Source organism: Pan paniscus, chromosome 10, assembly GCF_029289425.2.
Source record: "Pan paniscus chromosome 10, NHGRI_mPanPan1-v2.0_pri, whole genome shotgun sequence".
Taxonomy (NCBI): Eukaryota; Metazoa; Chordata; class Mammalia; order Primates; family Hominidae; genus Pan; species Pan paniscus.
In genome coordinates this window covers 131,726,315-131,751,272 of record NC_073259.2, presented here as the reverse complement: position 1 = coordinate 131,751,272, position 24,958 = coordinate 131,726,315, and the positions used below count along the sequence as shown (strand labels likewise).

The window sequence follows — 24,958 nt, the reverse complement described above, 5'->3', positions numbered from 1 at the left end:
CACCGACTACCACGCACAGCTAATTGTAGTATTTGTTTGTAGAGACAGGGTTTTGCCATGTTGCCCAGGCTGGTCTTGAACTCCTAGGCTCAAGTGGCCCACTCGCCTCAGCCTCTAAAAGTGTTGGGATTACAGGCATGAGCCACCACCTGGCCTCAAGCATATTTCTCAAAGGAAAAAAGTCAGTGCTTTGAATGGTACAGCTATCATGAATCCCTTCTGTTGTTTTGGGGGGATTTTTTTTTTCATCATTGAATACGGTTTTTTTGGCTTTGTTTTGAATCTTAAGCCATAGAAAAATTTAAAACTTTTAAGTGGGTAACACATTTGCATGGTTCCAAAAAATCAAAAGCATATTAAAAAATTCCTCACTGTCACCCCTCTCCTGTTCCCACATCATCCTCCAACTTGGTAGCACATTATTAGCTTCTCCAACATCCTTCCAGAATTTCTTTATGCAAATGTTTTCATTTCTGCCTCCTTTATGCAAAAGATAGCACACTGTAGGCAGCCATCTGCACTTGCTTTTTTCACTTCATTCATCATGGAGGCCTTTCCATGCAAGTACACTGAGGGCACAGTAGTCTGCTGAAAGGAGCTGTCAAAACTTGTCTTATCATCCTAAATTTCCAGAAGCACCAGGAGGACCACAGTTAGGGATGTAATAAGGGAAGCGGCAGTAAAGGAGTCTCCAGGTAACAGACTTTTGCTACTAAAGTCTGGAACGCTTCTCCCTCCATGCCACGTGGCCATAAAGGCAAGAGATGTCAGAGTTCGCCACCGGAGACAGGGGACATGGCAGTAGCACTCATCACAGCAGAGCCCTCTACATCGGCACATCTAGTTGAAAGCTCTTTTGGTTTAAGAACCCTAACATCATGTGAGACGGAGATGAACACAAAACCATTTTCTCATGTCCAAAGATTCATGTACACGGGCATAACGATCTTTGCTGTAGCATCAAAAGCTGGGAACAGACCAGGTGCAGTGGCTCATGCCTGTAATCCCAGTACTTCAGGAAGCCATGGTGGGAGGATCACCTGGACCCAGGAGTTCAAAACCAGCCTGGCTAACATAGTGAGACCCTGTCTCTACAAAAAATGTAAAAACTAGCCAGGTGTGGTGGTGCACGCCAGTAGCCCCAGCTACTATGGAGGCTGTGGCAGGAGGATCGCCTGAACCAGGAAGGTTGAGGCTGCAGCGAGCCAGGATCGTGCCCCTGCACTCTAGCTCCAGCCTGGGTAACAGAGTGAGACCCTGTCTCTAAAAAAAAAGAAAATAAAAATAAACTTTAAAAAAAGCTGGAAATGATGTAAACTTCATCAGCCTCAAACTCCTACGCTCAAGCAATCCTCCCACCTCAGCCTCCCTAGTAGCTAGGACTACAGGCAGGCACCATCACGCCCAGCTTTTTAAAATTTTTTATAGAGACAGTATCTGCTGTGTTGCCCAGGTTGGTCTTGAACTCCTGGGCTCAAGAAATTCCCCCGCCTTGGCCTCCCAAAGCACTTACAGGGTGGGAGCCACTGCGTCTGGCCACCCTTCCTTTTTTCTTCTTAAGATGCAGTCATGACAATCAATGCACGTGCCGAGCACAGTGGCTCACGCCTGTAATCCCAGCACTTTGGGAGGCCGAGGCAGGCGGATCACAAGGTCAGGAGATCAAGACCATCCCAGCCAACATGGTGAAACCCCATCTCTACTAAAAGTACAAAATTAGCTGGGCGTGGTGGCGTGCGCCTGTAGTCCCAGCTACTTGGAAGGCTGAGACAGGAGAATGGTGTGAACCCGGGAGGTGGAGCTTGCAGTGAGCCAAGATCGTAACACTGCACTCCAGCCTGGTGACAGACTTAGACTCCATCTCAAAAAAAAAAGAGAGAGAATCAATGTACATAAACAAATTTCACCTTCTCCCAAAAAGGATTCAAGGTAGCTTATAAAGATGCAAACAGTAGAGAAAGATCAAATAAATGTTAAATAAAATAGTACAAAATGAAATTTCTTAAAAGAAAACTAAACAAAAGAAAAATAAGTTTAGAAAAGCAAGACAGACTCAAGTGAAGTATACTTTACAAACTGCATGGCATACACTTATAATCAAACAGGTAAGCTTGACACAAATTTTTCTTTTTTTGTTTTTGGTTTTGGTTTTTTTTGAGACAGGGTCCCACTCTGTCGCCCTGGCTGGAACGCAGTGGCGCGATCACAGCTCATTTGTAGCATTAACCTCCTGGGCAGCTCATTTGTAGCATCAACCTCCCGGGCTCAAGCAATCCTCCTACCTCTTCCTCCTAAGTAGCTGGGAACAACATGAAAGTTTTGACAGTCAAAGACTTCACTTGCCTGAGGCATTATGGGTCAGAGAAGAGTTGGCATAAATTTCCACTTGAATGAGTAGATGTGCTGAACAGGATGAATTATGAGATGCTGAAACCAGAAGGGTCTGGAGGATACAGGGGGACTCTGAGAAGGAATCTGTCTCATTGGAGGAACACCAGTCCAGACTTCTCTTCCACCTCACTGTCACTTCCAACACCTTCTGAAAGGAAAACATTGCTGTATTTTTAAAGTGACTCAAAACAGGGTCTATAAGAATACATAATGGAAAACACAATAAAAGCACACATCAGCCTCCGTTCATTTTATAAAAGGGAAATGTATACAGAGATGACACAGTTATCTTCAGTTCCCCCCCATAAACCTAGGGTAACATGCAAGCCCTGATTCTTCTTCCTTAACATAAAAGCAAACAACTTCGGGATACTTAGAGAAAGCTAAACACAGATCTGATAAATAAACTCAGTTTATTGTACACCTTTTTAGTTTCTTTATCATCCTATCAGTGGAAGAGTAAATACACAAAAAAAGTCAATGAAAACAATCCTCAGTTTATCCCAGAATGACTTTAGACATGTACATGTTCACTCCTGGGGTACAAGCAGAGCTTGTCTTTCCCGTCCTTTTCTCTCCAGAATTGATGTTGCATATACTAGGTATCCAATAAACACTTATTAAATAGAAGATGCTTAATCTCTCCAGGTTTGAGTATCCTTACACATAAGCTCAGAGTTGGGCAAGATCAGTGGTTATGAAGCTTTTTTTTTTTGAGACGGAGTCTCGCTCATCACCCAAGCTGGAGTGCAGTGGCGTGATCTCGGCTCACTGCAATCTCTGCCTCCCGGGTTCAAGTGATTCTCCTGCCTCAGCCTCCAAAGTAGCTGAGATTACAGGCACCCGCCATCACGCCCAGCTAATTTTTGTATTTTTAGTAGAGATGGGTTTCACCATGTTGGCCAGACTGGTCTTGAACTCCTGACCTCAGATGATCCGCCCTCCTCAGCCTCCCAAAGTGCTAGGATTACAGGCGTGAGCCACCGCGCCTGACCAGCTTTTTCTTTTTTTTTTAAGAGACAGGGTCTTGCTCTGTTGCCCAGGCTGGATGAAGTGCAGTGGTGCGATCATAGCTCTCTGCAGCCCTGAACCCCTGGGCTCAAATAATCCTCCTGCCTCAGCTCCCCCACCCCCCTCCAAGTACCTGGGACTGTAGGTGTACGCACCACCCACCAAATTTTTTTTTTAAATTGTTTTGTAGAGACGAGGTCTCGCTATGTCACAGGCTGGTCTGGAACTCCTGGGCTCAAGCAATCCTCCCGCCTCAATCTCCCAAAGCGCTATGAGTACAGGCGTGAGCCACGATGCCTGGCATAAAGCTTTTTTGAATCACTGACCCATTTGATGATCTAAAGGAAACTGGTGACCCTCTCATCAGAAAAATGCACATACACACAGAACTTTACATACAATTTCACAGAGTTCACAGACCCACTGAAATATATCCAAGGACTCCTAACCCCAGGGTAAGGAACCCGTGGGCTGGATAAGTGTCTACCAGATCCAACAGCCCACAATTTCATGATTGTTGAGAGCATGGAGAAAGCCATGCCTTGTTAAATAAAGAGAGCACTGCAGAAACCCTAGCTGGGGGCCTCTTCACAGGCTACAGAGAAGGTTTACTTCTGGCCTTACCGCACCGGGGATCACAGTCATGCTCCAGTCTTCTGTCTCATTGTTCAGCACTCCACACGTCGGAATTGGCAATATTCCTAAAGAAGAGAAGACCAGCATGCAAAGGCAGCAAGGTCCAGCAGCTCAGGGGGTGCATTGAGTCAGACTGCCTAGGATGGACTCACATTACAGCCTAAGATTGGGCCCTTTACAAGCTGCTTGACACTGGGACAGTGACAACCTCTCTGAATTTGTTTCTTCCTTGGTCAAAGGGGATGAAAAGATATTACTGTTCTTACTAGGAAAATGGGATGATGCACGATGTTAGCTCAATGAATGCTAACCATTATTATTTCAGGCTTTCTTCGAACCTGTCCGTCTGTCCTCTTTGGCCTACAGCAGCCGCCCGATCCTTTTCTCCCCATGCGACTTTGCAGAGAACAGAGGCAGGGGGCCCAAAGGATGCCACCTCTCCAGGCTCCTTGGGAGGTCTGGATCCAGTCCAACCCCCACCCTCCCCAAAAGAGGGCCGGACTTTACCCGCCTCGTCCTGCAGCACTGCCAGGGACACGGTCACACCCTCGGTGTCTCCGACCAGGGACGCGCTGACCGCAGGGCCGGACATTCGGATAAAAGGAGGGATGAAAGCTAGGCGGGAAGGAAAGGGGACAAGGAGGGGTTAGCAGTGGAAGAATCACCGCCTAAGGTGTGTGTGGCGGCTTGCTTTGGCGGTGTCGACTCCCGAAGCTCCCGGGGGAGTCCAAGTCTGGCCCTTTTAACGCCCAGTCCCCTCAGCCCCGGCCCACCGAGGTCACTGCCGCGCCGTACACACCCAGGTCCCCCCACAGCAGCCTCAGGATGCCCTGCAGAAGGAAAAGCCTCAAAAGAAGAGCGGCCGGAGGCTGGAAGCCCATGCCTTAGACCTCGCGGGCCGGGCACAGCAGAACCGCGCCCTCATTAGAACCCAGGAAAGACTCAGACACGAAAACGCAGCAGCCACTGCCCCGCCGCCGCCATCTTGCAAGCGAATGCCCGGAGCTATGGCAACCACCAATCGGCGGCCGGCCAGGAGGAACGCCGCGCTGTGATTGGACCAGTGGCAAAAGCGGGCACCCCGGCCCCGCCCACAAGGCCTAGCATTTTTGCTGCTTGACTCTGGTGGGGAGAGTGAGGGTCGAAAAACTACCTATCTGGTGCTCCACTTAGTACCTGGGTGACGAAACAATCTGTGCACCCAACCTCCATGACACGCAATTTACCTATATAGCAACCTGTACATGGACCCCTGGGCATAAAAGTTGAAAACATCAAAATTAAAAAGGTCCTGAAAAGCAGGAGTGCGTGTCCGGCTCAAAAACTGGAGTGCGTGTCCGGCTCAAAAACTGGAGTTTTCCCCTACCCTGGAATTAATCCAACAATAGCCAAGAGCGATCCTATAGACACTGGCTTCTAAATAAAAAGGGTGGGATTTGCTCCTTAATAAACTTGATTTTTATACGGATTTGTTTTAGGGGGTGAGTACAAAAAGGGGATGGGGCTGCCGCGCTGTTTTTATTATTATTATCTTTACTATCGTTTATGATGTATTATTTATATTTTATATTTTTATAAAATAAATATATATTTACAAAATATATATACTTTGTTTTATATATATATATCAGATATACATACTTGATATATATAAAATACATATAGGCCGGGTCTGGCGGCTCATGCCTGTAATCCCAGCAATTTGGGAGGCCGAGGCGGGCGGATCACAATGTCAGGAGTCTGAGACCAGCCTGATCAACATGGTGAAACCCCGTCTCTACTAAAAATACAAAAAATTAGCCAGGCGTGGTGGCACGCGCCTATTATCCCAGCTACTCAGGAGGCTGAGGCAGGAGAATTGTTTGAATCTGGGAGGCGGAGGTTGCAGTGAGCCGCGATTGCGCCGCTGCACTCAAACCTGGGCGACAGAGCCAGACTCCGTCTCAAAAATATATTTATTTATTTATTTATTTATCTTATAAAATATATATGTATTTATTTTATCTTACATATATTTATCTTTTATATAAGTATATATTTTGTAAATTTTATACTTATATGTTATAATTTTATAAAATTTATATTTTTATAATTCTTATCATTATTATCATTTATTATCACCATTGCTTTTACTATCATTCTCCTAGGTTTTTGAAGGATTTTCTCCCCTGCACAGAGCTCTCAGCACTCTGAAAGCAGATCCAATCACAAAACACACAAGAGGTTTTGCCCAGCAATAGGACAGATGTGAAAGAATCAAAATTGTCTGGAAAAAATTTGTTTTTTCTTATATCAGTAGCCTCAGAACATTTCAAAAATTGTCACGGCTTGGGGACTGAGAGTGCAGGGTCTGAGGTCAGGCTGCCTGGCATGGGATTTCGCCTTCCCTCCACAGATATTCTCAGCTGTTAAGTGACTTTGGGCAAGTCAACCTCTCTAAGTTTCAGCTTCCTCATCTATAAAAAAGGGATGATAATAATCCTTCCTTGGGGATTGTGTGAGGATGAAATGAGGTAACATATCTAATGAGGTTAAACCAATGGCTGGCATACAGTAAGCACTCAGTTAATGATCAGTTACTTGTTAACTATCAGAGAAGTGGTGTGTCCTTTAGCTGAGACAATCATGGTGTTCAGCATTGTGGCTGACTGACGGTAAATGCCAAGTAAATGTTTGCCATTATTAGTCTTTTTTTTTTTTTTTTTCTTTTTGAGACCGGCTCTCACTCTGTCACCCAGGCTGGAATGGTGCAGTGGCACAATCATAGCTCACTGCATCCTCAAACTTCTGGGCTCAGCTGATTCTCCCACCTCAGCCTCCCAGGTAACTGGCAATACACCACCACGCCCGGCTAATTTTTGTATTTTTTATAGAGACGGGGTTTCACCATGTGGCCCAGGCTGGTCTCAAACTCCTGGGCTCAAGTGATCCTCCTGCCTTGGCCTCTAAAAGTGCTGGGATTACAGGTATGGGCCACCGTACCCAGCCCCATTATTACTCTTAATGTTCAGTTATATATTCATTGATCAGCAAATCTAACATTGTGAAAGGATTCTGAAAGTTGAGGCTTTATAAGGGCCTGACACTGGGTGTTATCTTTTTCTTACACTCCCTGAAAATCTGTGGGTCGCTACAGTTGTAACATGAGCACGAAACTTTCCCGTGTACCTCAGCTCCTCTCTGGAAGACGGCAAAATGTTTACCTCTCTTGATATCTTGGAATGAAGCCTAGGAGAACGTTACTAGGAGGAAGCTGTCAAACACTTAAATATTTCTGTTATTCCCCATCTGTCTTTGGGGGGAATTAATCTGCAAATTAAGTTGGCAAGGCCAAGCGGTAAAGATGAGGAGATAAATCCTCCCAAAAGAAAACATTTCTGGGCCAGGCTTGGTGGCTTATGCCTGTAATCCCTGCACTTTGGGTGGCAAAGGCACATGGATCACTTGAGGCCAGGAGTTCAAGACCAACCTGGGCAACACAGAGAAACCCATCTCTACCCAAAAATACAAAAATTATCTGGGCGTGGTGGCGCATGCCCGTACTCCCAGCTACTCGGGAGGCTGAGGCAGGAGAATCGCTTGAACCCAGGGGTCGGATGTTGCAGTGAGCCGAGACCGCGCTACTGCACTCCAGCCTGGGCAACAGAGTGAGATTTCATCTCAAAAAAAAAGATAGAAAACACTTGAAGCTGGTGATCAGCAGCTTCCCGATAAGATCTCAGGAGTTGGGCAAGCAGGCTCATGCATACACAGTAAGAGGCAAGATGGCAGATTTTAACTGGTATATAACCTTCCTCTGGGAAGGCTCGACTGGTAAAGGAAAATGCTTCAAATGAGCATGCGCACAACTTCAGTAAACACACTGCACATGCGGCCCCTCCCAAGTGCTGGCAGGCCACTGACATGCAGACAACCCACCCCAAGGAAAAACCAAGGGAGGGCACAAACCTCAGAACCATGCTAATGTATAGAAACCCCCAGTGAAGGGTCGGACGGGGCACTTGAATCTCTCAAGTCGCCCGCTTGGCCCTCTTCCAAGTGTACTTTACTTCCTTTCATTCCTGCTCTAAAACTTTTTAATAAACGTTTACCCCTGCTTTAAACTTTGCCTTGGTCTCTCACTCTGCCTTATGCCGCTTGGCCAAATTCTTTCCTCTGAGGAGGCAAGAATCGAGTTGCTGCAGACCTGTACAGACTCGTCACTGCTAACGGTGATCCAGGGAATTCTCCAAGATCGTACCCAAGATCACCAAGGTGGTACCTCTACAAATATGTAAACTATTCATATCTTGAGTAGTAGACCAAAAGGCAAACCTATCAAAAATAATAACTACAGCTTTTTAAGACATAGTATAATAAGATATAAATATTGTAGAAACAAAAAGTTAAAAATCAGAGGGATGAAGTTAAAGTATAGAGTATTAGTTTTCTCTGCTTGTTTTTGCAATCAGAGTTGTCATCAGTTTAAAATAATGGGTTATAAGATGGTATTTGCAAGCCTCATGTTAAACTCATATCAAAAAGCCTACAACAGATACACAAAAATATAAAGCAAGAAATTAAAACATACCACCAGAGAAAATCACTTTCATAAAAAGGAAAATGGAAGGAAGGGAAGATCAGAAAACAAATTAAAAAATGGCAGTAGTAAGTCCTTACTTATAAATAATAACATTGAATGTAAATGGACTAAACTCTCCAATCAAAAGACATAGAGTGGCTGAATAGATTAAAAAAAAAAGACCTAAAGATTAGCTGCCTATAAGAAACTCTTCACCTATAAAGACACACATAGACTAAAAATAAAGGGATGGAAAAATACATTCTAATGGAAACCAAAAAAGAGCAAATTAGCTATATACTTATATCAGATAAAATAGATTTTAAGACTAGGTGTGATGGCTCATGCCTGTAATCCCAACACTTTGGGAGGCCGAGGCAAGAGGAACCCAGGAGTTGCTTGAGCCCAGGAGTTCAAGACCAGCCTGGACAATATAGCAAGATGCTATCTCCACAGAAAAAGAAAAAAAAGAGGCCAGGCACAGTGGCTCACACCTGCAATCCGAGCACTTCGGGAGGCCAAGGTGAGTGGATCATCTGAGGTCAGGAGTTCAAGACAAGCCTAGCCGACATGGCGAAAACCCATCTCTATTAAAAATACAAATATTAGGCTGGGCTCGGTGGCTCATGCCTGTAATCCCAGCACTTTGGGAGGCCGAGGTGGGAGGATCACGAGGTCAGGAGACTGAGACCATCCTGGCTAACACGGTGAAACCTCATCTTTACCAAAAATACAAAAAAATTAGCTGGGCATAGTGGCAGGCGCCTGTAGTCCCAGCTACTTGGGAGGCTGAGGCAGGAGAATGGCGTGAACCTGGGAGGTGGAGCTTGCAGTGAGCTGAGAACACGCCACTGCACTCCAGCCTGGGCAACAGAGCGAGACTCTGCCTCAAAAAAAAAAAAAAAAAAAAAAATTAGCTGGTCGTGGTGGCAGGTGCCTGTAATTGCAGCTACTCGGGAGACCAAGGTGGGAGAATCACTTGAACCCGGGAGGTGGAGGTTGCAATGAGCTGAGATCATGCCACTGCACTCCATCCTGAGTGACAGAGTGAGACTCTGTCTCAAAAAAAAAAAAAAAAGTGGTAAAGAAGGTCATTATATAATAAGAGGCTCAGCAAGAGAATATAACTATTGTAAACATATATGCAGCCAATACTGAAGCATTCAGATATATAAAGCAAATATTATTAGGGCTAAAGAAAGAGATAGACCCCAGTACAATAACAGTTGGAGACTTCAACCTCCCACTTTCAGCATTGGACAGATTATCCAGACAGAAAATCAACAAGGAAACGTCAGACCTAATTTGCACTATAGACCAAATGGACCTAATAGATATTTATGGAACATTTCATCTAATGGCTATAGAATACATTCTTCTAAGCACATGAATCATCATCAAGAATAGATCATATGTTAGGTCACAAGTCTTTACACAAAAAATAAGAAGAAGAACAAGCATCTCTCTCTCTCTTTTTTTTTTTTTCTTGAGATGGAATCTCACTCTTGTCCCCCAGGCTGGAGTCCAATGGCACGGTCTTGGCTCACTGCAACCTCCGCCTCCCAGGTTCAAGCGACTCTCCTGCCTCAGCCTCCTGAGTAGCTAGGATTACAGGTGTGCACCACCATGCCCCGCTAATCTTTATATTTTTAGTAGAGACAGGGTTTCACCATGTTGGGCAGGCTGGTCTCGAACTCCTGACCTCAGGTGATCCACCCACCCGGTTTCCCAAAGTGCAGGGATTACAGGCATGAGCCACCATGCCCAGCCCCAGATCAAGCATCTTCTCTGATCACAATGGAATAAAATCAGAAATCAATAACAAGAGGAACTTTGGAAAGTATACAAACACAAGGAAATTAGACAGCATGCTGCTGAATGATCAGTAGGTCAATGAAGAAATTAAGAGTTGGTTTTTTTTTTTTTTTTTGAGACAGAGTCTTGCTCTGTCACCAGGCTGGAGTGCAGTGGCACGATCTCAGCTCACTGCAACCTCCGCCTCCCAGGTTCAAGCAATTCTCCTGCCTCAGCCTCCTGAGTAGCTGGGACTACAGGTACCCGCTACCACGCCCAGCTAATTTTTTGTATTTTTACTAGAGATGGGGTTTCACCATGTTGGCCAGGATGGTCCCGTTTTCTTGACCTCGTGATCCGCCCACCTCGACCTCCCGAAGTGGTGGGATTATAGGCATGAGCCACTGCGCCTGGCCATTAAGAGGGAAAATTTAAAAACTCCTTGAAACACACGAAAATGGAAAAACAACATACCAAAACCTATGGAATACAGCAAAAGCAGTACTAAGAGGAGACCTTATAGCAGTAAGTACCTTTATCAAAAAAGTAGAAAAACTTCAAATAAACAACCTAATGATGCTTCTTAAAGAACTAGAAAAGAGCAAACCAAATCCAAAGTTAATATTAGAAAAGAAATAATATGGTGGCTCACGTCTATAATCCCAGCACTTTGGGAGACCAAGGCAGGTGGATCACCTGAGGTCAGGAGTTCATAACCAGCCTGGCCAACATGGTGAAACCCCATCTCTACTAAAAATACAAAAATTAGCCAGGCATGGTGGCGCATGCCTGTAGTTCCAGCTACTTGGGAGGCTGAGGCAGGAGAATCGCTTGAACCCGGGAGGCAGAGGTTGCAGTGAGCCGAGATTGTGCCATTCCACTCCAGCCTGGGGGACAGCGCCAAGACTGCGTCACAAAAAAAAAGAAAAGAAATAATAAAGAGCAAGAGCAGAAATAAATTAAACTACAATTTAAAAAATTCAGAAGATCAACAAAATGAAAAGCTGGTTTTTTGAAAAGAAGAAAATTGACAAACCTTTAGCCAGACTAAGAAAAAAAAGACCCAAATAAGTAAAATCAGAGATGAAGAAGACATTACAACTGATATCACATAAATTCAAAGGATCATTAGAGACTACTATGAGCAACTATATGCCAATAAATTGGAAAACCAGCAGGGCGCAGTGGCTCACGCCTGTAATCCTGACACTTTGGGAGGCTGAGGTAGTGGACACTTGAGGTCAGGAGTTTGGGACCAGCCTGGCCAACATGGCAAAACCCCGTCTCTACTAAAAATACAAAAATTAGCCGAGTGTGGTGGCGCATGCTTGTACTCCCAGCTACTTGGGAGGCTGAGGCGGGAGGATCACTTGAATCCGGGAGGCAGAGGTTACAGTGAGCGGAGATCATGCCACTGTACTCCAGCCTGGGTAACAGAGTAAGACTCTGTCTCAGAAAAAACAACAACAACAACAACAACAAAAGAACTACAGACCAATATCTCCGATGAATATTGATGCAAAATCCTCAACAAAATACCAGCAAACCAACTTCAACAACACATTAAAAAGATCATTCAGGCCGGGCATGGTGGCTCACACCTGTAATCCCAGCACTTTGGGAGGCCAAGGTGGGTGGATCACTTGAGGTCAGGAGTTCGAGACCAGCATGGCCAACATGGTGAAACCCCGTCTCTACTAATAATACAAAAAAATTAGCCGGGCATGGTGGCGCACACCTATAATCTCAGATACGCAGGAGGCTGAGGCAGGAGAATCGCTTGAACCCAGGTGGCAGAGGTTGCAGTGAACCGTGATCAGGCCACTGCACTCCAGCATGAGTGACAGAGCAAGACTCCATCTCAATACAAAAAAACAAAAACAAAAATAGATAATTCAATCAGGTGTGGTGGCTCACGCCTATAATCCCAGCACTTGTGGAGGCCAAAGCGGGTGGATCACCTGAGGTCAGGAGTTCAAGACCAGCCTGGCCAACATGGTGAAACCCAGTCTCTACTAAAAATCCAAAAAAATTAGCTGGGCACGGTGGCGGGCACCTGTAATCCCCGCTACTTGGGAGGCTGAGGCAGGGAAATCATTTGAACCTGGGAGGCAGAGGTTGCAGTGAGCTGATATCACACCATTGCACACCAGCCTGGGTGACAAGAGCAAAACTCCATCTCGAAAAAAAAAAAAAAAATCATTCATCATGACCCAGTAGGATTCATCCCAGGGATGCAAGGATGGTTCAACAGGATGGTTCAACATAGCCAACTCAATCAATGTGATACATCATGTCAACCGAAGGAAGAACAAAAGCCATCTGATCATTTCAATGGATGCTCAAAAAGCATTTGATAAAATTCAACATCCTTTCATGATAAAAACCCTCAAAAAACTGGGCAAAGAAGGAACATACTTCAACACACACACACAAAAGCCACATATAACAGACCTACAGCTAGTATCGTACTGAACAGGAAAAAAACTGAAAACCGTTCCTCTTAAATCTGGAACACGGTAAGGATGCCCACTTTCACCACTGGTATTCAACATAGTGTTGAAAGTCCTAGCTAGAACAATAAGTCCTGAGAAAGAGATAAAAGGTATTCAAATTAAAAAGGAAAAAGTAAAATTATCCTTGTTTGCAGATGATACGATCTTATATCAGAAAAAACCTAGACACCACCAAAAAACTATTAGAACTGATGAAATAAGTAAAGTGGCAGGATACAAAATCAACATACAAAAACCAGGAGCATCTATTTATTTAGAGACAGGGTCTCACTCTGTCACCCAGGCTGGAGTTCAGTGGCATGATCATGACTCATTGTAACCTGAGCCTCTTGGGCTCAAGCGATCCTCCCACCTTAGCCTCTGGAGTAGCTGGGACTACAGGCATGAACCACCTCACCTGGCTAATTTTTATATTTTTTTTAGAGACAGGGTTTTGCCATGCTGCCCGGGCTGGTCTTGAACTCCTAGGCTTAAGTGATCCTCCTGCCTCAGCCTCCCAAAGTGTTGGGATTATAGGCATGAGCCACTGCACGCAGACCAAGATTTGAAATTAAAGTTCTTCAGAGTTGAATAAAAAATTGTCTGGCATTTGACCAAATGCAGTTTAAAAGTACACATTTGAAGAAGAGTTGAATGAGCATGAGATAAACAATGAATGAAACGAAATAATTCAACCAAATATGAAAATCAAATTATTTTATTGTAAAAATTTATATAAAATAACTCATAAGGGCAACAGTTAAAAACAAGTTAAACAGAACTAACCAAATATATAAGACATTTCAAATAAAAAAGTAATAATAAAAGCCTTGCTAGCTTGTTTGAAAGTATATATAATACTTTATTTCCTAGACTTAAAATTGTGATTTCCATTACACTTAATTAGTATACAAAATATTATTATTTTTAAAAGACAGGTTCTCAAACTCAAGGATTAACAAATATTTGCAAAGTGATCACCAAAGTCTTTGTATATTTGTTAACAAAAACACAAATCCAGAATATAAAATCTGAAATTATCTAAGCCAACATCAAATTATTTAAATATGACTCAGCTTGTATAAAGAGAAAATTAAAATCTTCCTTACATACAAAGTTTTGTACACAATGGGTTTTGTCAGTACACATTTTTTTTTTTTTTTTTTTTTTTGAGACAGAGTTTTGTTCTTGTCGCCCAGGCTGGAGTGCAATGGCGCAATCTTGATCTTGGCTCACTGCAACCTCCACCTCCTGGGTTCAAGCAATTCTCCTGCCTCAGTCTCCCGAGTAGCTGGGATTACAGGCACCTACCACCACGCCCAGCTAATTTTTGTATTTTTAGTAGAGACAGGGTTTCACCATGTTTTCACCATGTTGGGCAGGATGGTCTCAAATTTCTGCCTCATGGGTTCAGTAGAGTAGTAATCCCAGCTACTTGGGAGGCTGAGGCAGGAGAATGGCGTGAACCCAGGAGACAGAGCTTGCAGAGAGCCGAGCTTGCACCACTGCACCCCAGCCTGGGCAACAGAGCGAGACTCTGTCTCACAAAACAAAACAAAACAGAAACCCAGCCTGATCACTCCTGACCTCGTGATCCGCCCACCTTGGCCTCCCAAAGTGCTGGGATTACAGGCGTGAGCCACCGCGCCCGATCTTTTTTTTTTTTTTTTTTTTGATACAGAGTCTCGCTCTGTCACCCAGGCTGGACTACAGAGGCGCTATCTTGGCTCACTGCAACCTCTGCCTCCCGGATTCAAGCAATTCTCTTGCCTCAGCCTCCCGAGTAGCTGGAACTACAGGCACCTGCTACTTCGCGTGGCTAATTTTTGTATTTTTAGTAGAGACAGGGTTTCACCATACTGGCCAGGCTGATCTTGAACTCCTGACCTTGTGATCTGCCTGCCTCGGCCTCCCAAAGTGCTGGGATTGCAGGGGTGAGCCACCACGCCCGGCCTCGTCAGTAAACATTTTAAAAAAACAAACCAAACCAGCCACCATTCCTTAAACTCTTTGTACAAATATGTGCTAGAAGCTAAAAGGACTTTTAATAATTTCAAGATTACATAGAGAAATACATTTTTTGTTGTTGAAATTACAAATACTTTTGCTTTTGAACTTATAAACACTTTTGGGATTCAGTCCAAAGCTTCTAGAGAACAGTTTTGGTAAATACATTTAAATTTTTAGTAGAGATGGGGTCTCACTTTGCTGCCCAGGCTGCTCTCGAACTCCTGGGCTCAAGCAATCCTCTGTCCTCAGCCTCCCAAAGTGCTGGGATTACAGGTGCAGTTTCAATATTAATGTGGATTTTTTTTCCTCATTAAAAAAGGAAAGAATTCTATCTGAAAACCATACTTAACATAGAGTCCATTTTCCCCAGTAAGTTCTCCCTTAAAACCAGTCATAAGCTTTCACATATAAGCTCTTCCCACAACTATTTTGAAGAAAATTTGCTTCTGCACATGTTCTCCTTACTCATTTAAAATGAGATTTTGTAGTTATTTGGTGACAAACTATTATTTAGATGACTTTGTCCAAATATGTACTGATATCTGACAAAAAGTAAATATCTGCAAATATCTGAGGCTGTCTCAATTTAGACAATAAGAATTTTATTCACATGACTACTGAAGTTAACTGTTGATTCAAATAAGATGTTCTATGTTGATTAATGCCATTACTCCACAAATAGTCCCTTTTTCCAAAGCTACATTCAAATTTCGCATGGCATGCATTTCACAATGAGGACCTGGATTCAGGGAGTAGGTTAGAAAGCCTATGATGAGTCATGACAAGCTGACTTTGACTAATAGTCATCCCATTAAAAAAATGAAAGCCACAAACATGGACAGAAACCAGTCATAGAATATTTTAGGATATATTGCATAGAATGATTCCCTCAAACAAATCAGTCCTCCAGAAGCACAGGATGAAAAGGATGTTTGGGAAATATTTTCTGTAAGGTCACCATATTAAAAATTATCCTATACCTATCTTTATTTTTTTCAGTCTTCCCAACAAAGAATCTGCTATATAATTTCTATTAACAGCTCTAAAAGATGGGGAAAGTATTTTATCCTCAGGCAGACACTTTCAGTTTCTTTTTCTTGGCTTTCAGCACTGGAGGCAGAGAAATTTTAAAGGCTGTCCTGAAATTACAAAGAGGAAAACATTTTTTAATGTTCTAGAGCTGTGAAGTATTAGCCACCCACACAATCTCAAAGATACTTACTCGCACGTAGTACAAATGGGGCTGAAATTGCAGAATACTGTAAATTAAAAAAAAAAAGAAACAATAGGGTGGCTGAAAAACAACACAGCTGAGAAACTGTTTTCCTGCCCCCCAACATAGAAAAAAAAGAAGAACTAGGTACATTAACTTACTTGACAAACACACAGAACAGACATAACCAATTTCAATGAGATTTCGATGACAGAAGCAAGCAGCCCTATAGTCAACATGAACTGGGGGTGGGAGGATTAACTGAGATCTCTGATCTTGATCGGGAAGAAACACCCACTGTAAAACAAACAAACAAAAGAAACTTTTATTTAAAACATGGGAAAAAAATAACATGAAGCCCACCCTTCTAGGCCTTGGAACTCCAAGGCCTCCATTTATTCCCTTCTCCTGAGTACTAGCACCAGCCATCTTGCTTCCATTCCTTTCCCAGGACACAGAGGTCATCCTTCCCTCCAGGCATCAGGGTTGCCGCTGCTGTCTCCTTACCAGCAAATACTGCAGAAGAGAGGGCATCTGAGGCACCTTCAGGTACAGTCCTCCCGTGATGTCACAAGCCTGCAAGACACAGAGGGCTTGCTGCCAAACTCACACTTACCTAGGGTTTCCAGAGGAATGAGATTCTCATGAGCAATGCCTCAGGTCTACAAAATCAGAGGAGGATATGACACCGCAAATTATTATTATTTTATTTTTATTTTTATATTTTGACAGAGTCTTGCTCTGTCGCCCAGGCTGGAGTGCAGTGGCACAATCTCGGCTCACTCCAACCTCTGCCTCCTGGGTTCAAGTGATTCTCCTGCCTTAGCCTCCCCAGTAACTGGGATTACAGGCATGCGCCACCATGCCTGGCTAATTTTTGTATTTTTAGTAGAGTCGGGGTTTCCCCAGTCACATGGTAATTCTATGCTTAACTTTTCGAGGAAGTTCTGAACTGTTTCCTGAAGTGGCTATACCATTTTACATTTCCAGCAGCAATGTAGGAGGGATCCAATTTCTCTATATCCTCACCAATATTTATTATTAGCTGACTTTTTGATTACATGTGTCCTAGTGGAGTGAAGTAATAGCTCATTGTGGTTTTGATTTGCACTTCCCTGGTCGGTAATGATATTAAGCATCTTTTCATGTGCTGCTTGGCCATTTGCAGATCTTTGGAGAAATAGCTGTTCAATCCTTGGCCCACTTTGAAATGAGTTATTTGTCTTATTTTTGAATTTTAAGAGTTCTTTATATAATCAGAATACTAGTCCCTTTATCAGATACATCATTTGCAAATATCTCTCCCAGTTGTCTTTTTACTTTCTTGATAGTGCCCTTGGAAGCACAAAAATTTTTAATTTTTATGAGATTTGTTTTCATTGTATTTTGTTAATTTTATTATGTAAAAAGAAATTGTGAGATGGCTTTATTCTGTTCTCTTTAAGAAATAACACTTTCTTGTCCAGGTGCAGTGGCTCATGCCTGTAATCCCAGCACTTTGGGAGGCCAAGGCTTCAGGACTGTTTGAGCCCAGGAATTCAAGACCAGCCTGAGCAACATAGTGAAACCCTGTCTCTACAACAAATTTAAAAAATTAGGCCGGGCGCGGTGGCTCACGCCTGTAATCGTGGATCACTTGAGGTCAGGAGTTCGATACCAGCCTAACCAACAGAGTAAAACCCTGTCTCCACTAAAAATACAAAAATTAGCTGGGCGTAGTGGCGGGCACCTGTAATCCCAGCCGCTTGGGAAGCTGAGGCAGGAGAATCGCTTGAACCCAGGAGTTGGGGTTTCAGTGCGCCGAGATCGTACCATTGCACTCCAGCCTGGGCAACAAGAGTGAAACTGTCTCAAAAAATTAAAAAATTAGCCAGGCATTGTAGTGCATGCCAGTGGTCCCAGATACTTGGGAGACTGAGTGGGAAGATCATTTGAGCTGGGGAGGATAAGGCTGCAGTGAGCCATGATCATGCCACTGCATTCCAGCCTGGGCAAGAGCAAGACTCTGTCTAAAAATAAAATAAAATAAAATAAAAATAAAACTCTTTTGAATTTGGTCCTCTTTTTCTAAACTTTTGCTATCTTCAGAGTTTTCCAAAGACACAAAACACTCAAGCTCTCCTGGTTGCTGACACTAAGGTTTCCTGTCCATGTTAATGGTTTTTCCCAACAATCATTCATCTATTCATTTCATAAACACAGCTTTCTTGCTTTAACACAGCAGTGCTTCCATTTACACTGAAAACCCTAGCTCTGATCCTAGGACCTTGAGGCTCCTCTGATAGTACAGTCCTGGTTCAGTTGGTCCGTTAGATTCATTTACACATTTAACAACTGTTTTAGAGCACTGTGCAGGGTTACAGCAGTAAACATCACAGTATCCATCCTCATGAAGTTAAGGTTCTAGTGGAGAAGGCAGAGAGTAAATCAGGTAAGTAAATGCAAAAATAATGTTATAGGTTATGATCATTTCTATGAAGAAAAATAAAGTAGGCTAAGGGGAGAGGGAGTAACACTAACAATGGTGGTCAGGGAAGGCTTCTCTGAGGAGGTGGCACAGAAGTAGAGACCTGAAGGCAGGCAGGGAGTAGGCCATGCAAACACCTGCGGGAAGAGCTTGCGAGCAGAGAGAACAGAAAGTGCAGCGCCCCTCTGGCCGAAGCAGGCCTGTTTCAGGCAATAGCAAGGGGGCGGTGGGGCCGGACTGAAGAGGGAGAGTGTGGAAGATGCGGGGCAAAAGGTTCCCAGGAGCCTCAGCAAGCAGCATCTGGAAGGCCCTGGCAGGCCCTGACTCTGGGTTTTAGTCAACGTATGATGCTAGGCTATGGGAGGGTTTCAAGCAAGTGAGCAACAGGTTCTAAGTTATATTAGGTTGGTGCAAAAGTAATTACAGTGTTTACTGTTAAAAAAAAAAAAAAAGGCAAAAACCGCAATTACTTTTGCACCAATCTTGTATTTTGAAAGCTTCATTCTGACGGCTGTTCTGAGAACCAACTTTCACATTTTTTTTTTTTTTCTTAAAGAGGGAGACAGGGTTTCCCTGGAGTGCAGTGGCATGATCGTAGCTGACTGCAGCTTCGAACTCCTGGCTCAAGCAATCCTCCTGCCTCCACCTCCCGAAGAGCTGAGACTACAGGCGTGCACCACCATGATAGGCTAATTTTTTTGTGTTGTTTATAGAGATGGTGTCTCGCCATGTTGCCCAGGCTGGTCTCAAACTTCTGAGCTCAAGCCACCCACCCGCCTGAGCCTCCCAAGTGCTGAGATTACAGGCATGAGCCACCGAGCTCAGCCAGGATATATTTTAAAGGCAGAATCAACAGGATTTGCTCATGGTTATGAAAGGAGGGAAGAGAAGAGACAAGGAAGAGTCAGGTTTTTGCTTGAGTTGCTGAGTGAACTGCACTGCCACTTAGGGAGATGGGGCTACCAGTGGAGCAGGAAGAGGCTGAGAGGACAAACTAAGAGCTCTCTGCTTTTGACACATGACGCTGAAGATGCCTGCCAGACGTCCAAGAGGAGGTACTACGTACACGGCTGATTCTGCAAGTCTGGAACTCAGGAGAGTCTGGGACTGGACTAGAGAAATGAATGTGAGGGCTGAGGAGGTAGAGCTGGTATGTGAATTCATGGCAGAGACAAGACCGTCTTGGAGTTAATAGACAATGTGTAGACTGAAATGTGTTGCTAAAAAATGAATTCAAACTTTTTGAATTTTTACTACTGAAATATAATATGTACAAGAGTCTGTATACATAATGTGTAAGTATGGTTTAAATAATAAAATGAACATCATATACCTACGATCAAGCTGAAGAAACAGTACAATCTCAGAGCCTTTGAAGCATGTAAATTTTCCCATTGGACCTCGCTCTCCCCATCCTTCATCCCCAGCAGTAACCTAAATTCAGGGTTTGTCACAGTTTTGTGCTTGTAACTGATCCTTTAGGAAACAACATTTGTGGCCAAAAAACATCTAACAAAAACTCAGTAATTTCTTCAGACTTACTTTAGGGTTTTGTTTCCCTTTCGGGTTAAAGTAAAATTCAGTTTTTGTCTTTTAGTGCTGCCCAACGGAAATATAACGCAAGCAATATGTAATTTAAAATTTTCCAGTAGCTCCATACGTAAGGGGGAAAGACATAGATAAAATTAGGCTCAATAACATATTTTATTTAACCCAATATACCCAAAGCTCTTTCATTTTAAATTGTAATCAATATAAAAATCACGAATTGTCATAACCACCGACACAAAGCATGGTTTTAAAACATACCTGTTGGAGGAGCCCTGAGTCGGAGTCTAAAACACAGGCATCAATCAAAATATTCTAAAAGAAACATTTTGAAAATATTACAGGAATAATAACAATAATGATTACCCTATACTGAGAACCTACTACATGCCATACTCTATGCTTAAAATAGCTCACTCAATGTGCAACGTGACTCTGCACGGCAGATATTTGCATTTGGCAGCTGAAGCACCCAGGACATGGCTGGGCTGTGGTCACAGAGCCAGCGGGTGAGAAAGCTGTCACCCCACTCGGCATGTCTCCAAAGTCCAGGCTCTTTTCACTACATCATGCTGCCACTCCACAACAGAGAACATTACGCATGGCTATTTCAGCATTTTACGTTAAAACTGAAATTTTAAGGAGGTTTTCTTTCTTCATAAACACACCAAAGAAGAAAATGTTTTACACTTCATCTGAACATTTCAGCTCTTTGCAAAGTAAAAATACTGAATTTTTACAGCTTCGCCACAGCAACAAGATAAAGAAATTGAAGCAAGGTTTATACAGCAAACTGTCAAACCAGGGATTCTTGGCATGGGGTCCAAGGATGGGCTAAAGGTTACCTGAATACCATGAAACTCTATGCAAAACTGTGGTTGAGTGCATATTGTTTTGGGAATGCATCAGATTCTCAAGTGGTCCAGGACCCAGAATAGAGAAAAGACTAGAACATAATACAGATTCTGGATTCCTTGCCCACTCATAAGGCTACGTAGTCAGAATACCTCAGAGTAGAGCATTCAAAAAATGAAATTGACTCCTTCGTTATGAAACAAATACTTTAAATGGGAGGCTCTCAGTTCACCTGTTTCTGTGCTGCAAAGATGACATTCATGAAGTTCATATACTGCAACGCACTGTCTTCTGCAGCCTTAATCACCTAAAAATCACAGTCATGTTAATTCCACCCAGGCACATCCCAGTCCTCTCACACCAATGTCACACAATATACTGCGAACCACAACCAACATTATTCCAGTTTGTCTTCCCATTTATCATTGTTAAACGATACCTAAAGTATAAAGATGACAGTAACATTTCCCCCCAAATCCCGCTCCACGTAACGGTTTGATGAACTCATTCTGGAGAGCACCTACATGGGCAGGTATATACATGCACACCCAAAACACAAACACACACATACACAAAATAAACACACACACACACATACCCAAAATACACACACCCCCCCCAAAATACACACACCTACCCACCCAAAATATACACAGGCACCCCCAAAATACACACTCCCAAAATACACACACCTACCCACCCAAAATACACACATGCACCCCCAAAATACACACACACCCCCAAAAATACACACACTCCAAAAAACACACCCAAAATACACCCATACCCCAAATACACACACCCCAAATACACATACACCCAAAACACACACATATACAAAATACACACACATGGACATACACCCAAAATACACAGGTACATACACCCAAAATACACACACACACAACCAAAATACATGTGTACCCCAAAAGTACACACACCACTAAATACACACACCCAACACACACACACAACCAAAATACACACCCCCAAAAAATACACATCCAAAACATACCCACCAAAATACACCCCCCCAAAATATACACACCCCAAATACACACATAAAACACAACCCAAAATACACCCAAAACACACAAACACACCCCAAATACATACACACACCCAAAACACACACACATCCAAAATATACACACATACACACATCCAGAATACACACACATCCAAAATACACACACTCACATGTATCAAGATGATTACTTAGCATTCTGCAACCTGCTTTTTCAGTCCACAATATATGTGGGAAAAAATATTCTAATGTCAATGAATTATAATATATACTATGCTCCTTGCGGACTTCATAAATTTCCACTATTTAAGCAGTTTCCAGTTCTCAGTTTTAAACAATGCCCTGATGACACCCTCATATACCATCTGCACAGCTCTCTAATTACCTCCGGAAAATAAGCAGTGATTACTAAAGTATATGCACATTTAATTTTGACACAGATTACCAAAATGCACCCCAGAAAAAATTTTTACCAATTTATCCTCCTATCAGCAACCCATGAGAATAAGCAATCCCCAACATCACCATCAACCCTGGGAACTGCCAGCTTTTTCATTTGTGCTAAGCAACAAACAATGAATATCTCATTACTTGGCACTTCTTTTTTTTTTTTTTGAGACAGAGTCTCGCTCTGTTGCCCAGGCTGGAGTGCAGTGGCGCAATCTCGGCTCACTGCAACCTCCGCCTCCAGGGTTCACACCGTTCTCCTGCCTCAGCCTCCCGAGTAGCTGGGACTACAGGCGCCCGCCACATTTTTTGTATTTGTACTAGAGACGGGGTTTCACCATGTTAGCCAGGTTGGTTTCGATCTCCTGACCTCGTGATCCGCCCGCCTTGGCCTCCCAAAGTGTTGGGATTACAGGAGTGAGCCACCGTGCTCGGCCTTGAATTTCTTTTTTAAATCTCCCCACCCTGCCAGGAAAAAAAAAAAACCTCCCTGATATTCTGACTGAGATTGTAAATTGAATTTACAGTGTGATTTTGGGAAAACTGACATCCAAGAACAAAATATGGCTCTCCACTTATTCTTCTATCACTCTCAGAATTTTAGTTTTCCTTATCATCAGTTTTACACATTGCTTGTTAAATGAATCCTGGATAGTTAACATTTTTTGCTCCTACTATAAATGGGTTTTATTTCCCATTATGTTTTCTTTTTTTTTTCTTTTTGAGACAGAGTCTCACTTTGTCACCCAGGCTAGAGTGCAGTGGTGCGATCTCGGCTCACTGCAACCTCCAGCTCACTGCAACCTCCGCCTCCCAGGTTCAAGCGATTCTCCTGCCTCGGGCTCCCGAGTAGCTGGGATTATAGGCATGCACCACCACGCCCAGCTAATTTTTGTATTTTGAGTAGAGACGGGGTTTCACCATGTTGGCCAGGCTGGTCCCGAACTCCTGACCCCAAGTGATCTGCCCACCTCGGCCTCCCAAAGTGCTGGGATAACAGGTGTGAGCCACCACACCCGGTCTCCCGTTATGTTTTCTAATTATAGTTGTCATATAAAAAAGTAATGATTTTTTTATCTTACCAATATCCTTGATTTCATTTCCTGATTATCTACAAAGAGAAAAAAGCAGAAAAAAATTTAACTAAATCTTACTAATCATATATGGTTTCCTAACCAATTTTTAAACAGTCTAGTAAAGACATACTAGTAAAATAAGTAGGATTACAGTTCTCATAGGAAAACGCAGGCTCTTACCTTTAATTTCCTTGTTCATTCTATGAATGTCTTAATTTCTTAACATTAAGGAATACAAAAATATTATTTTGCTTCATAAATATTTATAGTAAAAAAAAAATAACCTCCAATTTTAAATAAACCCAGCATCTACCTAGCTAAGAAGGGAAATGCTCCACTCACCAAGATAAATACACAAGAGTGATTGGGGGTTTTCAGTTCCTAACTCTGCAGTCAACTGGACTTTGTAATCTCACCAAAATATAATCTCTGTCCCAGAAAATTAAAATTCCCAACACTTGACTGTCCTATTCTTACCTACCATGTCCTAAATTTGAATCCTGGGACAAGTATTGATTTACAAATATGTTCAGGCAACGCACATCAAACTCGAGGACAAAATAATCACTCAATACTGTCCCTCCTCCAAAAAATTAATGCCATAAGACTGAGAAAACATCACACAGATAAAATGAAAAGGTATTGCCCTATGCTACATGCAAAACAACCCGTTCACCTATGGAGAAGTAGCCACTCATTTATTAAGCTTCAGGGCTCCTAAATGGCTTTTAAAAATCAAACACTGTTCCCAAGTCAAGAAGAAAATGAAAATGTTTAAAAAGTCTGAATTTATCAAAATAAGAAACAAGAAAGCACCCTGAAGCAGTGTTTCCTGAAGGCAGAAAGACATAATGGAGAAGCTAGAGTTTTCTCACTCTTCCCCACTTCCAGTTTTTACAGCTTATCTTTTTTTCTTTTTTTTTTTTTTGAGACGGAGTCTCGCTCTGTCGCCCAGGCTGGAGTGCAGTGGTGCGATTTCAGCTCACTGCAAGCTCTGCCTCCCGGGTTCACGCTATTCTCCTGCCTCAGCCTCCCCAGTAGCTGGGACTACAAGTGCCCGCCACCACGCCCAGCTAATTTTTTTGTATTTTTTGTAGAGACGGGGTTTCACTGTGTCAGCCAGGATGGTCTCGATTTCCTGATCTCGTGATCCGCCTGCCTCGGCCTCCCAAAGTGCTGCGATTACAGGCATGAGCCACCGCGCCCGGCCTTTACAGCTTGTCTTAATAAACATTTCAAAGCCAGCCATACACAGTGGCCTGTAATCCCAGCACTTTGAGAGGCCGAGATGGGTGGATCACTTGAAGTCAGGAGTTAGAGACCAGCCTGGCTAACTTGGTGAAACTACATCTCTACTAAAAATACAAAAAAAATTAGCTGGGAGTGATGGCGGGCGCCTGTACCAGCTACTTGGGAGGCTGAAGCAA

The 24,958-nt window shown here is 43.1% G+C and overlaps 2 protein-coding genes across 8 annotated transcripts in view; both read right to left on the bottom strand.

The window, feature by feature from the left end:
* TCTN2 (tectonic family member 2) overlaps nucleotides 1-5,215 on the bottom strand; it is a 37,462-nt gene extending 32,247 nt beyond the window's left edge. For 2 of the 4 annotated variants that reach the window (XM_008964481.4, XM_063593758.1), the window contains exons 1-4: nucleotides 4,838-5,215; nucleotides 4,546-4,653; nucleotides 4,027-4,103; nucleotides 2,344-2,536 (exon numbers count right to left, since the gene is read on the bottom strand). In XM_008964481.4, the coding sequence (XP_008962729.2) occupies nucleotides 2,344-2,536; nucleotides 4,027-4,103; nucleotides 4,546-4,653; nucleotides 4,838-4,919 (460 nt within the window). In that variant the 5' untranslated portion in view covers nucleotides 4,920-5,215. Of the gene's footprint in view, nucleotides 1-2,343; nucleotides 2,540-4,026; nucleotides 4,104-4,545; nucleotides 4,654-4,837 lie in introns of all 4 variants that reach the window. The other 2 variants (XM_003812092.4, XM_055096330.2) reach the window with 2 other exon arrangements.
* An 8,375-nt stretch (nucleotides 5,216-13,590) lies between these two features.
* GTF2H3 (general transcription factor IIH subunit 3) overlaps nucleotides 13,591-24,958 on the bottom strand; it is a 29,334-nt gene continuing 17,966 nt past the window's right edge. For 2 of the 4 annotated variants that reach the window (XM_008964485.7, XM_003812094.6), the window contains exons 6-13: nucleotides 23,712-23,741; nucleotides 23,538-23,566; nucleotides 21,214-21,288; nucleotides 20,388-20,441; nucleotides 16,619-16,687; nucleotides 16,273-16,408; nucleotides 16,121-16,157; nucleotides 13,591-16,037 (exon numbers count right to left, since the gene is read on the bottom strand). In XM_008964485.7, coding sequence (XP_008962733.1) covers nucleotides 15,968-16,037; nucleotides 16,121-16,157; nucleotides 16,273-16,408; nucleotides 16,619-16,687; nucleotides 20,388-20,441; nucleotides 21,214-21,288; nucleotides 23,538-23,566; nucleotides 23,712-23,741 — 500 coding nt within the window. In that variant the 3' untranslated portion in view covers nucleotides 13,591-15,967. The remainder of the gene's footprint in view (nucleotides 16,038-16,120; nucleotides 16,158-16,272; nucleotides 16,409-16,618; nucleotides 16,688-20,387; nucleotides 20,442-21,213; nucleotides 21,289-23,537; nucleotides 23,567-23,711; nucleotides 23,742-24,958) is intronic. The other 2 variants (XM_034934766.3, XM_057299558.1) reach the window with 1 other exon arrangement.